The sequence below is a fragment of the Strix aluco genome, chromosome 1 (genome assembly GCF_031877795.1).
Source record: "Strix aluco isolate bStrAlu1 chromosome 1, bStrAlu1.hap1, whole genome shotgun sequence".
NCBI classification, from domain to species: domain Eukaryota; kingdom Metazoa; phylum Chordata; class Aves; order Strigiformes; family Strigidae; genus Strix; species Strix aluco.
In genome coordinates, this window is record NC_133931.1 from 63383481 (window position 1) to 63397382 (window position 13902).

General features: G+C 36.9%; 1 protein-coding gene across 6 annotated transcripts in view; it reads right to left on the bottom strand.

The window, feature by feature from the left end:
- Positions 1 to 13902, bottom strand: part of NETO1 (neuropilin and tolloid like 1) — a 68189-nt gene that overhangs the window by 18871 nt on the left and 35416 nt on the right. For 5 of the 6 annotated variants that reach the window (XM_074822918.1, XM_074822909.1, XM_074822878.1 and 2 more), the window contains exons 5-6: positions 10169 to 10210; positions 9921 to 10048 (exon numbers count right to left, since the gene is read on the bottom strand). In XM_074822918.1, the coding sequence (XP_074679019.1) occupies positions 9921 to 10048; positions 10169 to 10210 (170 nt within the window). Of the gene's footprint in view, positions 1 to 9920; positions 10049 to 10164; positions 10211 to 13902 lie in introns of all 6 variants that reach the window. The other variant, XR_012623124.1, reaches the window with a different exon arrangement.

Here is a 13902-nt window from a genome sequence, read left to right on the forward strand (position 1 = left end):
CTAGTGTATTTCTTACAGTAATCCTTACTTATGTTCCAACATTCCCATCCTCCAGAAGAACTCAGAGAAATATATTTCAAGTAAATTGCAGTTAAGTGAATTCTACTTTTACCATGTATCCTGGTTTTTAAATATTATAAATTAAGGAAGCTTCTTCCACTGATTGCTACAAAATGGAATAGTTAAAAGCAAAACACAAAGTAATATTTAGATGTCAATATTTTATATCAAGCAATACATTTTATAGTGTTTTTCATTTAATTTATGGGTTGCTCCACTCTTGCAGTGGAATGAAAAATTACTAGAGTTCAGTCACCTAACATTGCTGAAACTTTCTCACAGTATCCACCACTTTTTATAAACATGTTTTGAAATGTCTTGCCATTTCCTCTCCTACTGGGTGACATGCAGTTTCCATTCTTGTTAAAACAGGTCACCTACTTCCTTGGAAAAGTCATACTGAAAGGCTTGTTTTGAATGATGAAGATTTGCTGAGTGCAGAAAATGCATTTCTGAAGTTCCTCTGCACTGTCTACACCCCTTTACAAGTCTCTCTCTCACACTCTACTCTCTTCATCCCTTCCTCAGGTGCTCAGGCACCTGACCCTTTACTCCTTCTTGTGTTCCAAATCCTTGGTGTTCTTCTTGGTGTTCTCCAGCTATTTAAAGCATTTTTGTCTTGATGATATCTGATTACTTTAACCCCACAGGTAAACCTCATCTTCAGTGTGGCTCTTGCTCTTTTCAGTTCATATAGCCTCAGCCAATTCCATGGCCACCAAGCAGATGCCTGACCTTCACTGCCAGCTACTTCCTAGAAACTGTTACACCTCTGATAGTAAGTGTATGAAAATGTGCAGAAATTAACTGGAACCAAGCAAAAATGAGCAGCAAAAGGCCAGTGAGAGAGCCACAGACAAGCATTTTGGACCAGTCAATGACTTGGACACAGCCACACAGACCTGGGATGGGCAATGTGAGATGGGCTCTTACTCTTAACTCTCATGGTTTGATAAGACCCTCTTATATTAGTGGCTCCTGGGGTCCAGCTGGCACAGGCATGCTACTGTCCTGCCAGAGCAAGATTATGCACAAGGGAGGGAAGACGCAGTTCCATGATACCCACACCCAGCAACTGGCCATAGCTGGGACACACCAGAGAACTGCTTCTGTGTCCTAGAGACCAATCACTGCTGCTCACAAGAAGAGTGTAACAGGCACTGTGAAAGCCTGGCACCCAGCCTCTCCTGGGAAGCTGCTGAGATAGTACCTAGTCCATCTCTGCATATGTGCACCTTGCTTTTCTTTCCTCCCCTAACAGAAGCAGCCTGCTTCAGATGGTCAGCTTTGTCACGGGTAATGCAATAAAACCTTCTGCAGCTGATTATATGCAATATTGTATATACATGACTGTTTTTCAGAAAGCAGAGCATGTCATAAATCTCATAAGAAAGCACAGCAGACTTCTAACATACTATTGTCATGAATCACTATTTTTATGACATAAGCCTATCATATGTATACCATCTATATGTTACAATATACCATATACAGATATAATAGACCATATAGATATAATGCAGTGTACATATATGACATTTTTAGCTTATTCCACTCTTCAGGAAAGCTCTTACCTACTCCAGAAAAAAAAATAATCTTAGTTTGACTGCAGAATAATAGTAAAACTTTACCTTAACTAATGGGGAAAGATCTCTTATGCTTGTTCTCTATTTCTATCCTGCTGTCTTATATATATACATTTATATGTACATAAGTACGTGTGTACACATATATATAAGCACACATATATCTTGTATAGGGTATCCCATTTCAGTATTGAGATGTAATTTATATCAGTTTTCATTTTTACAAGAAATGTGTGCTAATCCTCACTCTGGTTATAAAACACCAGCTCTCACAGCAATTTCCAGCTTTCATCAATTATTCCTGATCTGTTCAAACAGATTGCTCATATAACAGTAGAGCCAAAGTCTTATTTCTATGGGCTTATCACTTGACATTCTCTAGTTTCTGGTGGCACACTACCCATATAAAATAGTAAATATTTCTTAGAGTACCAGTTATAAATGCTGAGAAGGAATCAAGAGACAGTAACTTATTTCACTTTGAGTCTTTCAGTGAAGAAGCCAACGCTTTCAGTTCTTCCTAGGCCTGAATTCTGCTGTCAGTCATACCAGTTCACTCTTGTGTGTGATAAATTCAGCTAAGATCATAACATATATAGACTTGATAGATAATGGAAATACTGGAAAAAATATTTGACTTAAAAATCTATGTCCATCCTTCAGAAGAAAGATGGCACCTTCTGCAATGGCATGGAATTTCATAAATTAGAGAAAATAAATTCCTGACTATTCTGAGGTGAGTTGGAATTTCACTCTCATAGTCTCCTTTAGAGATGACTATTCCCAGAACTTTATAACGAGGACTTGATACAAAGCTCACTGAAATCAGTGGGTATCTTTCCATTTACTTATTTGGATCATAAATATGGATTAAGACTGCAGTGCATTTTTAAAAACTGGAAACTGATTACACAAACTGACAACCTGATATTGGATCAGATTTTATTTTAAAGAGCTGGAATAATTTAATTGCATCTGCACGTCTCTGCCAATTTTTATGGTTTTATTTCTATATATTTGCCATTGTTCTTGTCACTGGCTGTAAGACCCACACTGGCAGAAGAAAATGACTAATAAATTGAATTCCCCGGGGAAAGAATAAAACTGATTATATGACAAACTGTTATCTAATGCAAAATGTTCCTGATACATAGTTTTCTGAAATCAGTGGCAATATTCTCATTACTTTCACTGGTATGTGGATCTCACTAAAAGAAATTAAGCAGAAAGTGAGAGAGAAATTATCAATATTTCTGGTTATTTCATTTACTGAGACCTTAGTCATTACTTCTACCAGCAGTGGATAAGAAATTTTTCTCCCCCAAAAGAAAACAAATGAACAAAAAAGAGGTGACAAACTCAAATTCCACCACCTGCCTTCATTAAACATTTTTTCATTGATGCCAATGGGAGCTTCTAGAATGATAACATTTCTGTAGATACTGACACATTATATTAGCATAATCGGGACATTCTTTTTGAAGAGAACATCTTATTTGAAAGAAGCAGCATAACTGCCATATCTTCTTCTTTCACATTTTTGTTGTAAAGTTTTAATAAGACACTTTCCTCAAATCATCAGTTCCACACTACTTAGAAGAACAGGATGCTAGTGCACAAGTATTAGCTTTTACTGAGTTTTGAGATGTCACTGCAAATGTCAATGCCATTAACAACAAAACTGATAAAGCCTCACTGCAACTGTGGCATATATAATTCACACTTGGTCACATTATATTTTAAATAATTGTCATCTTTAAGATTTGCATTGTCATCATAATAATGAAAAGGAAGTACTGTATAAGTTTTACTATTTTTTTAATTTAAATTTGAAAACAACAGAAATCTCTGACTGCATATATTAGGAAAAAAAGAATGATTGTAAACTATGAATAATATATCACCTCAGTAAAATGGTCAGATTATAATCTCTTCATAGTGAATCACTTCTGATGAGTTCTGCTTTTTAATCAATCACTGAAGGTTAGGGCTGACAACATGATTGATCAGGCCAGTCAGGAAAAGCTTCAAACCATATCCCAGCATATCAGACTTAATATATGTGCACAGACATTCAGTCCCTTAAAAACAAACCAAACAAATAAAAAGCCATCGTTCAACTGCCAAAAGTAATTTAGATGTAAGACAAAAGCCTCCTCTTCGTCAGGGCATAACATCCAGATTTTGCATATTCAGCTTCTAGGTTCAGTCAATTCTCTTGTAAGCACAGGACTGGGTTAAATGGTCCTATGTCTCTCCCCATTGTTCAGTGATCAGTTACAGTGCCTGCTTTATTCTGCATCTTGTTCAGCTCTATGTGATTAACAAAGGACTTTCAAGATGATACCTCCAGAATTTAGGCCTGGGAAGGCCAGTTTTTTAAAGCAGATTGTGCAACACCAATTAATCTCCTTCAAGGCAAGAAGACAACAGGTATATAGGCCTAAAAAGCATATTACTAACAATGCTTGAATTTGTCTTCTAAAGAAACCTGTTCCGTTGCTTGGATCCTAAACTTTTTTTTAAATCAACGTTGCTTCAGCCCAAAACTGTTAACAGTACATGTTCTGTTCAGTTTTTTGTTTGTTTGGGTTTTTTTGACATGCTGTTACTAGTTTGAGACCATGCTGTGCAGAGAACTCCATACCTCGTATTTTCCTCTCTGCTGAGGCTTGGAAAGTACTGTCTGTCGAAGGTGACAACCTTATATGGTACTTCTAACACATTGTGATTCACAGCCAGGCTCAGACATCAAAATACCATTTTCCTGGACAAGTGAAGCTCTTTGGATTTCTTTGCTTTGTCCTATTTGTTTCTTCAGACTTCTATGAGTCCCAAATAACTGACATTTATTCTAACTGTCAAGTCATCCTCATTTTTCTCTTCTACAGTGGCAAAATGCTCGCAGGTGACAACCTTTACAGCTCCTTGGTGTTGTTCTGTTTTTTCACACTGAAAACTGTAGATCATATCTTGATTTTGCTGTTCTCTTTGGCAGATACTTTATTACTTCCATTAGTAGCTTTTTTTAATCACATTTCCTAACAATTATTTGGTTTGAGGATTCTGAGGTTGGTTACATTTCTACACCTGAATGAAATAGATTCATGTTAACTTAAAAGTGTCACTGCTACTCTGTGCTATATGTGTATTAACATGCCTGCTAGAAGAGATTCTACATACACGATTCTACACATACGTTTGTCTTTCATCTTCATCTAACAAAACTGTTTCAAAGAACTGATTTTAATAGTCTAACATAGGTAAACAGTATTTTCTACTTGTTTAAACATAATTTGTTCATCTTGTTCCAGGGATGTTATATAAATGTTTTGGGTTTTTTTCATTCATATTACTTGCATGACCTGTATGTTACCAAGCTTCAGAGCTTCTTCAGAGATGGAGCTCATTTGAAGCCTGTAAAAGTGCCTCTGGCTATTAGGTTTTTCAGTCCTTGAATTTCGTTTTTCTGTAACATTTCAGCAATCACCACTCAAATGACTATTAAATTTTAGTGTACTACTTAAAGCTTCTCTTCTACACCTGATTAAGAAGCCTCCAAAAATTAGGGATATTATAGTCTGCCAGTGCTGACAGCTTAAACTGTTTTTCTTGCAGCTCTCATCCAAAAGCACAAGTTTCCTCTTCACATGTGAGAACAGAAAATATTTTGGTTTAGTCAGATTGGTTTATACAGACTTGTAGCTCTGAAGTTTGCTTCACTGCATGTTTCCTCCTAACTGTCTAGGAAACGCATGCACAGCAACCCAGTCTCTCTCCAGACTACATTCAATCTGAAGTCAGGCACCTGGAACCAAAAGCATCATCTCTTTATTTGGACAGGTAGGTGGATACAAGGTCTACCATGAAAGCAGTGACAAGTGATTTAGAGCCTCTACCAGATAGCAATACCTATCCTTTGTAAATATGCAAGTGTCTTGGTCCCACTTGGGCTTTTGGCCCACGCCCAGTCTCGCACCTCACTGCCCCAGCCTCACGCATTGCCAAGCTGCTGCCTGGTTGAGCCAGGGCTGGCCCCATTGCCACAGTCTAGCACAACCACCACTGCACCCCAGCTGTCATGGCTGGTCCTGCCTGGCTCTTCTCATTGGCCATGCCCTGGCCCTGTGGCCACCCTCACCCTGACCCCCTCCTGTGTGCTGCACATCCCCCTCCCACTGCTCCCCAACAGCTCTGCTTTGAACAAACATCACCACTCATGGGCAACTCAGGTTTAAGGATATTCCAATGATATGTCAAAAGTAGATACTCATTAATTAATCCTTTCAGTTTCTTAAGCTTTTTGTTAATTCTTGCATCCTATAACCTGTAAAGAAATCTTCTTTGCCTGGTAGCATGCTCAGGTTGGGCAGAAGAATTAGGCATCACTTTGCCTAACTAGCTTACAACTTCACTGTATTTCTCGTGGTGTACATACGGAGGGTAGCTTCACTATTTGCTCATTCTAAACGTACTTCTAGCTCATTCCTTTTGAATAGATGACTTCCACTGGACTGGATTCAAATTAATGCTTGTCTATGTGTAGTTCGGATGCTCTTTCCTGAGCTGCCCAGAGCTTCTGATTATAAGAACCCAGCATTAGAACATCATCTTTGTAAATATTTTACTAATTTTGCTGTCAAATTTGCTTTTTTTTTTTACCCTTATGAAATCTCTCAAGGAACAAGCACAACACAATGGTACCTTGCTGGGAAAGCTACCCACCAAAAGGATCACTACTCGAGCACAGACATACATTCTGTCTTCCTGGGGGGCCTTGTCAAACTCTTCTGACACATCCAATATTGAAAAACGTTTCTCAGCAATATTATCCTCCAACATTTCACCCTTGACAGAAAGTGAGAAAATACAATAATTCTTTTCATTTTCTCATTTTCTATTCATAGAGATTCTTTGCTTATCTACTGGTGTAGCCAATGATATCTCTGCAGTTTTTCAAATCCCAGTGCAGTAAGTTTATCCACTTCTTCCTCTGGGCTTTGTTCTACAGTGAAGAATTCTGGGATGGGAGGTTCCTCCAGCTCTTTAGTGCTCTCTGTGGGTTGGCACATTCAGTCAGCATCTCTCCATTTTCCATCCTTGATCTGATTACTGATTGAAGTCAGCTTCTACACAAAATGCAGAACCCCCAGTATTTCTGAACTCCAGATTCACAGCTATCTTACTCAGCAGGAACTGTCTTCGAATGATTACAAGAAACAGACACTTTTCAACCAATCACTGTCAAACATAAGGCTCCACGTCTGTGTATGGACTGAAGTCATGTTTAAACTGCCTTTTGCTGTCTTCTGCACTTTCAGAAAGTTTCAGTTCCATTTGCATTTTCAGCATTTTGGTTTTTGTACTACGAGATAATAAACGGTGGCTTTATTTTAAGTGTGTGCAAGAAATTTGCTGTTCTCTGTCCCATTCCAACTTGCTGATGATAGCAGCAGCATTACACTGTCAGTTTGAAGCTCAGGCTTAGAGATCTCAAGTTCATACTCCTTGACTGATCTCATTGCTCATATGTTGAGCTCAGACTTGGCTTGAATCTGGAATTGCAAACCAAGGAAAGGACTTGCATCTTGCTTTTGCAGACAGTATAGATTGGATGAGCTTAAGCCAAATGAAATTGCAAGCAGCCCATATTCTGGCACAGTTTAATTAAGAAACAAAAGATTCAACCCAAATTCTGTCTGAGAAACTCTGGCCTTTTAGGCATAGTTCCCAGTAACAAGCTGTGCAGCCCAGAGTACAGGAACATGTGGATTTAAAGACATCTGCTGAGTTCTTACTGTCTTAGCGGGAGAGCCTGTTTTCATGGGTGCAAGCTGCCATAAATTAGAATGATGTCACTGAATTATTATACCAAATATGTCATTAGTTCAAGGCTGGATAAGCACAAAGGAAGCTGACTGTAAAATATAGACAATAATAGTTCAATTGAATCAGGTTTATGAACAGTCTTAGAATAAATCTTACTTCATACAAGGTTTTTAAAAATTTTATCCACTAATTCCTTCCTTAATATCTGAAAATTTTTCAAGCTGTCCCATTATGATGATACCATAACCATACGTATGTGTGCATGTGTGTATACATACATGTATATATTTGTGTATACACATGTGAAAAAAGTTCAAGTGCTAAACTGGACTTACCTCTCTAAGATGAATCTAGACTTGAAAACTACTTTTTTTTCCCTACCTTGATGAAAAAGCTTTCATCTCTACATGTTAGGAAACACTGATTTATATGCTTTTATATTTTCTTATCTCTACCTAGAAAATTCCGTAAGATGGGAGCAGAAAGATTCATCAAAAGATGACCCAGCCCATCCCTCTGTGTAAAGGTAGCATTAATAATGTTTCTCTCATTTTTCATAGGTTGTTACCTAACTTGCACTTTAAGACCGCTAGCAATGCTGGCTGAACAAACTTCCTTAACCAATCATTCATAATCCCCTTCCAGCTGCCTGAAATTTTCTTCCCTAGTATCTAACCTGAATCTTTCTTTCGGAGTGCAGGACCATGACTTATCCTATAGACATGGACATCAGAGCATTCCTTCCTCATTGTAAAAGCCTTTTATTATCTGGTATCATGCTCCTTCACAAAATCTTCTAGATGACATTAAATAACTTTCAGTGTTTCCTCAGGTTTTCTAGAACTCTCTCATTGCTCTCCCTTCCAGATGCTCTTCACTTGGTATACACTTTTTGAAATGCAACACAAGTAAATGCAGGTATAAAAGTTCATGAAGAACTAAGCAATCTTTAATCCTCTATTAACAGTGGTAGTGTGTCATTCTTCTGTTACACACTGTGTTTATTGTTATGTAGCTACACAATTTGTATTTTTACATCAGCACTGAAGTGTGGATAAATCCTACAGGTAAGTAAATATGGGATTTCTAGTAGGACTTTGAATCACACAGAACTTTACAGTTAGATCAAGTAAGAGTATCACAATAATATTATCTAACCAACTAAGCATGAACTGAAATTAAGACAATAGGATAATTTTATTGTCTTACTTAGTTGTGCTAATTCTAATAAGCACAATTCTAATTTTCTGTTTACCTGTTTTCTTTCTACTAATACCTAAGTATATAACATAGGCGATAATCATTCATCATTTCATGTCTATAGCTACTTACTGTAGCAAAGTGGGAAGCTCATCTACTTAATTGAAAACGTCTATGAATATTGAATTTATCCAAAAGTAAAAAAAAAATGAAAGAGATTAAAGTATATTCTGGAAATAATTTATCTATAGTCTTTATGAGCCAACTACTCAACTCCTCTCCTAAACTTTCACAATAGAAAAATGCTGATACTAACGACTTTTTACCTTCTGGAAACCCTTCCTCCTGCTTATTCAATACCAAATGCTGAAACAGTCCCAGTCTGCTCTGAGATGATACAAAAAAGCCCTTATCTGTTTTAGAAAGATGGCAGAGATTAGTGGATATATCAATTGTACCTTGTAAAACCTTTCCTGTCCAATAAAAGACAGCTAGAAAAAATATAATGTGGAGTTGTCTTTAACACAGTGAATGAAAGTAACTGGGAGGCACAAAGCTGTTCCAACTGCAAAGAGAAGAAAAACTGTAGTGTAGCCAGCAACAGTTAATCCATATAATAAATGATAACCATGGATAAGAGAGGAGCTCAAACAGAATTTAAGAAAAGAATTGTTAAATTCATTGCAGCCCTCTACTGTTTGTTACAAAAGCATGGCTTGCTGACTGTGGTGGGAGAGAAATGAGAACACCATCTCTTCTCGTCTGTGGCTCTAAACCAAAGGAACTAAAGGTCTCATACAGAGGAATGTGAATTTACCTTGGCTCCATTTTCACAGTGCCCAGATGAGAAACAATGATGACCTTAGGGAGCCAGCGCTGTTCCCTTAGTAGTCTCTATATTAGGTATTTGAAATATATTGAAAATTGAAGTGATAAGATTACCTCCCACTTAAGAAAACACACTGATTCTTTAAAACTATGAGCAAAATTAAAGATGAATTTAAGAAAATTACTTATGGCACAAAAAGCACATTAACGCTGCCCACATCATTATTTATAGAGAAAGAAGGTTATTTTGGCTAAGGTGACAAATTACCCTTCCACGGCAGAACAAAAAAAATAGTTTACAAGTTCAAGCTGTAAAGTTATTAAACAAGACCTGACTGTACTAAGAAATGCACAACAAATTAAAAAAGTCAATTTCTTAAATTAAACGGCAAATCAGCAAGTGGATGAAGGACTGACCTTGGATCTGGGTGGTGCTCGGATGTACCATTTACAGTCTACTGCTTCAGTTTCAGAAGCTTTTCCTTCTTTGACAATTTGTACAGATTCCACAATTCCTTCAGGTCCTCCCATCTCAAACTCACAAACTGAATAACAAAATACCAGAAAAAATGAAACCTGAACAGCAAACAAAAAAATTTTCTACAGCAGAGTTCAAAGGCCTCCAAGTTAAAAAAAAAGAAAAAACCAAAAAACAACATACCAACCTGGCAATGGTTTCAAAACACCAAGGTCCTTAAAATCTGGATCTTAAAAATTGAGAAAGAGAAAATTAGTTTTGTTTAATATCTTGGTTATAATGTCAATGTGCTAAAATTTGACAATACACTTCAGTGATATATTTATACATATATTTCTCGGAAATGAGAAATGTTTCAAAACTATGGCAACACACTAATTATTAATGCAGAAATTATTGATACTATCATACCAATTTCCTTTTTTTTTCTGTCACAAAATCCTGCTTTTCTCTGTCTCTTTCAGAACTGTGAGTTCAAAAATATTTCTGAATACACTAGTAAGCAAGAACATCAAACAGCTAACCACATGATATTTTAATACATCAGTCTAATGAAAGAAGATATATTTACAGATCCATTCAGAATCCTTTTGCCTATTTTGCATTTTGCAGTGTAACACTCAACTTAACTAGAGAAATCTAAACTCCATTCTGTGTTTAAGAACACTCTGGCATCCCTACTGACAAAGATGAAATGGTTTTTTTTGCCAGACGCATCCATTTGGTCTTCCTGGAATAAATACCATAAGGATTTACCATGGAATTCATTGTGCTGTCAAGGTAATAAGTCTAATACAAGTGCTATTTTCAATCAGATAAACACAACTATATTTACTGTCTGAGATGTTTTGTATTATGCTTTTATAGCCAGCTATAACACATAGAAGGAATGAGTTTGGTCTTAGATTTATGCTTTAATAGACAACTATCCATAGACAAATCATCATTTCACAAAATTTGGCCCAGTTTGAAGATACTGTCTAAAACCAGAAATGTGAAAGAGGCTAAAGTATTTCAAGAGAAGATGATTTCTTCAGAACAGACTGGTCTTGTCTGGGAGATTTTTATCACTTGTATTGTTTTTCTACCAAAAATGAATGTTCTACACTGTTTTTCTCATTTTCAGGAAGGAAAAAAAAAAAAAAAAAGAAAGAAACCACTGGCCTTTACTTTTTTTTTTCTTTTTCTGGAAAGTTGATACTATCTGGTCTTCTGAAATGAATGATAAACACTCGCATACAAACACTCTGCATTACGCTTCTCCTGAGCCACATACATAGCGCCTAAGCCTCAAAAGGATTGCACAAGAGGAAAACCAAGGTACGGTTTGAGCCACATAGTCTATTCATGGAACTGATCTTATTGTTTCAGGATTGAGTCAGTGTAGAAAAAGCTATAAATACAACAGTGAGGAGAAAGTTTGGAAGTAGGAAATGTATCAAATTAAAAAAACCCACCAAGCCACCACCAAAAGTGTTCCTGTCAAGTGTTAGTCAAGTCAGGACAGTAAGAATCATAACCAAATAATATCCTGAAAATTCTAGTGCTCTATAATCAAGATCAGACATTTTAACCTGAACAATCAGAATGTGTTGACTTCAAAAATTGGAGTTGTAAAATTACTTTTTTAAACGGTCCCTCTATAAGCTGCTGTTGTTCTTCCCAATTACCCTTAGAGTTGCACAATATAAATCATGAGTAAATACACATGAACTTAAGGCAAATATAAGTGAGTAGGCAATTAGCATTAATTGTTAAGCAGTTTTATAGATCAGTAGATAGATATGATAACCAACATCACTAAATGTAATTAAATAGTTCAGTTAATGTACTTAGATGCTGATATCTAGTGCCGAAAGCAAGATACTTAAAGAAAACCTGCTTTGACAACTGATTCAAATTAACATCAAAACTATGTCTAGTGTAACTGGTACATTTCTTCCTTTTGCTGAGTTTGTAAGGATCACTCTGATTTACTGAAAACACCCCACTGCTTTAGCAAAGTACGGAGAACGAAAGAAGCAGAAAAAGGTCCTGGCAGGTTTTCTCCCGTATGAAGGAGTTTTCATATAAAGGAGTGCTAGTAGCAAGAATCCAGGCTGAAGTGTAATCTAGACCCACCAAACAATTCTGAAAGTATGTTATCGTTCATAAACAATACGGTAACATTTGTAACAATGCACATAAAAGTGCCCAATATGTTATTCTAGAGATATGGTAGATCTTGCTCAGTTTTGAAAAATGATCTTTTTGCAACCTTTCAACATCTCAAGAGTAATAGTGAAATAAAATCTATGACACCTGAGCTGATACACTTCATTAAATATTAATTGTATACCAATATTATTATAACAAAAACAACAATCTGTAAATAAGGTATTAGAGATGCTGAAAATTCAACCATGTTTAAGCGTATTTACCTAGCAAATGTTTGTTTTTTAAATAGACTACCATTAAATTGATTATACTTTAGCAGCTCTTCTGTATGTAATTCAATCAAATTTTTATTAGTCTGGTTGAGTCAGAGCTCTTTTAATGATATCCAAACACTGACTGGCTAGATGTTCCAATAGACAGATAGTCCTGATGAAAATCATGTTCCCATTAGGAAAACCTCCCAAGACAGGAAAATTTTGCTGTGAAAAATAAGATTGATCACCTATAATGAGAGAGAAAAATATAAGGCAATAGACCTTGAGGGCAATGCAATAAATGTAAATTTTTAATGGTAATCTCCTTAATGGAGAAATGAAGTATGTAAAGAGAAAACCAGGAATTTTCATAAGAAATGTGAAAATGTGTAAAACTTATATAAATGGAAGAACTTGAAAGCAAAAGAATTTCTGTGGCTCTTTCCTGAAACACTGAATGTCTCTTTTAAAACCAATCAAAACCAACAAAATAGGGGTTATCCAGAAATTCCCTTTGTGGTATACTACAACTTATTCCACAAATAACAGATTCCTGCAATCTTTAGTTACTATAAGCTTTTCTGTAAAGTCTCTGTGAAGCGCAGAATTACAATTGAAACATGAAATGTAAAAATCTGTGCCAGGTTATTTAGAGTTACTGGCAAACAAACAGAATGAGAAACTTCAGAGTGACCCAAGGAGAAAATGGTGATAACCTCTAAATTCCTTATTCTGTAAAAAAATGCAGCGGATGAGCAGACTGTGAGGTGGACTGGAAACTGGCTGAACAACCAGGCCTGTGATAGAGGTGATCAACAGCACAAAGTCTAGCTGGAGGCCAGTAATGAGTGGTGTACCCAAGGGGTCAATACAGAGTCCGATCCTGTTTAATATCTTCACTAATGATCTGGATGATGAGGTAGAATGTATCCTCAGCAAGTCTGCTGATGACACAAAACTAGGAGGGGCAGCTGATACACCAGAGGGTCATGCTGCCATTGAGAGGGACCTCAACAAGCTGGAGAAATGAGCTGACAGGAACCTTATGAAGTTCAATAAGGGGAAGTGCAAATACCTTCACCTGGGGAGGAATAACTCCATGTACCAATATATGCTGGGTCAACCCAGCTAGAAAACAGTTTTGCAGAAAATGACCTGGGCATCCTGGTGGTCACCAAGTTGAACATAAGCCAATAATGTATCCTTGAGGCAAATAAGGCCACCACTATCCTGGACTGCATTAGGAGGAGTGCTGGCAACAGGTTGACAGAGGTGATCCTTCCTCTCTACTCAGCACTGGTAAGGCCACACCTGGAGTGCTGTGTCCAGTTCTCAGCTCCCTAGTACAAAAGCGATATGGAGCTACTGGAGACAGTCCAGCAAAGGGTCACGAAGCTGCTTAAGGGACTGAAACACCTCTCATATGAGGAAAGGCTGAGAGCGCTAGGATTGTTCAGCCTGGAGAAGAGAAGGGTCAGAGGTGATCCTACCAATGTGTATAAATACCTGA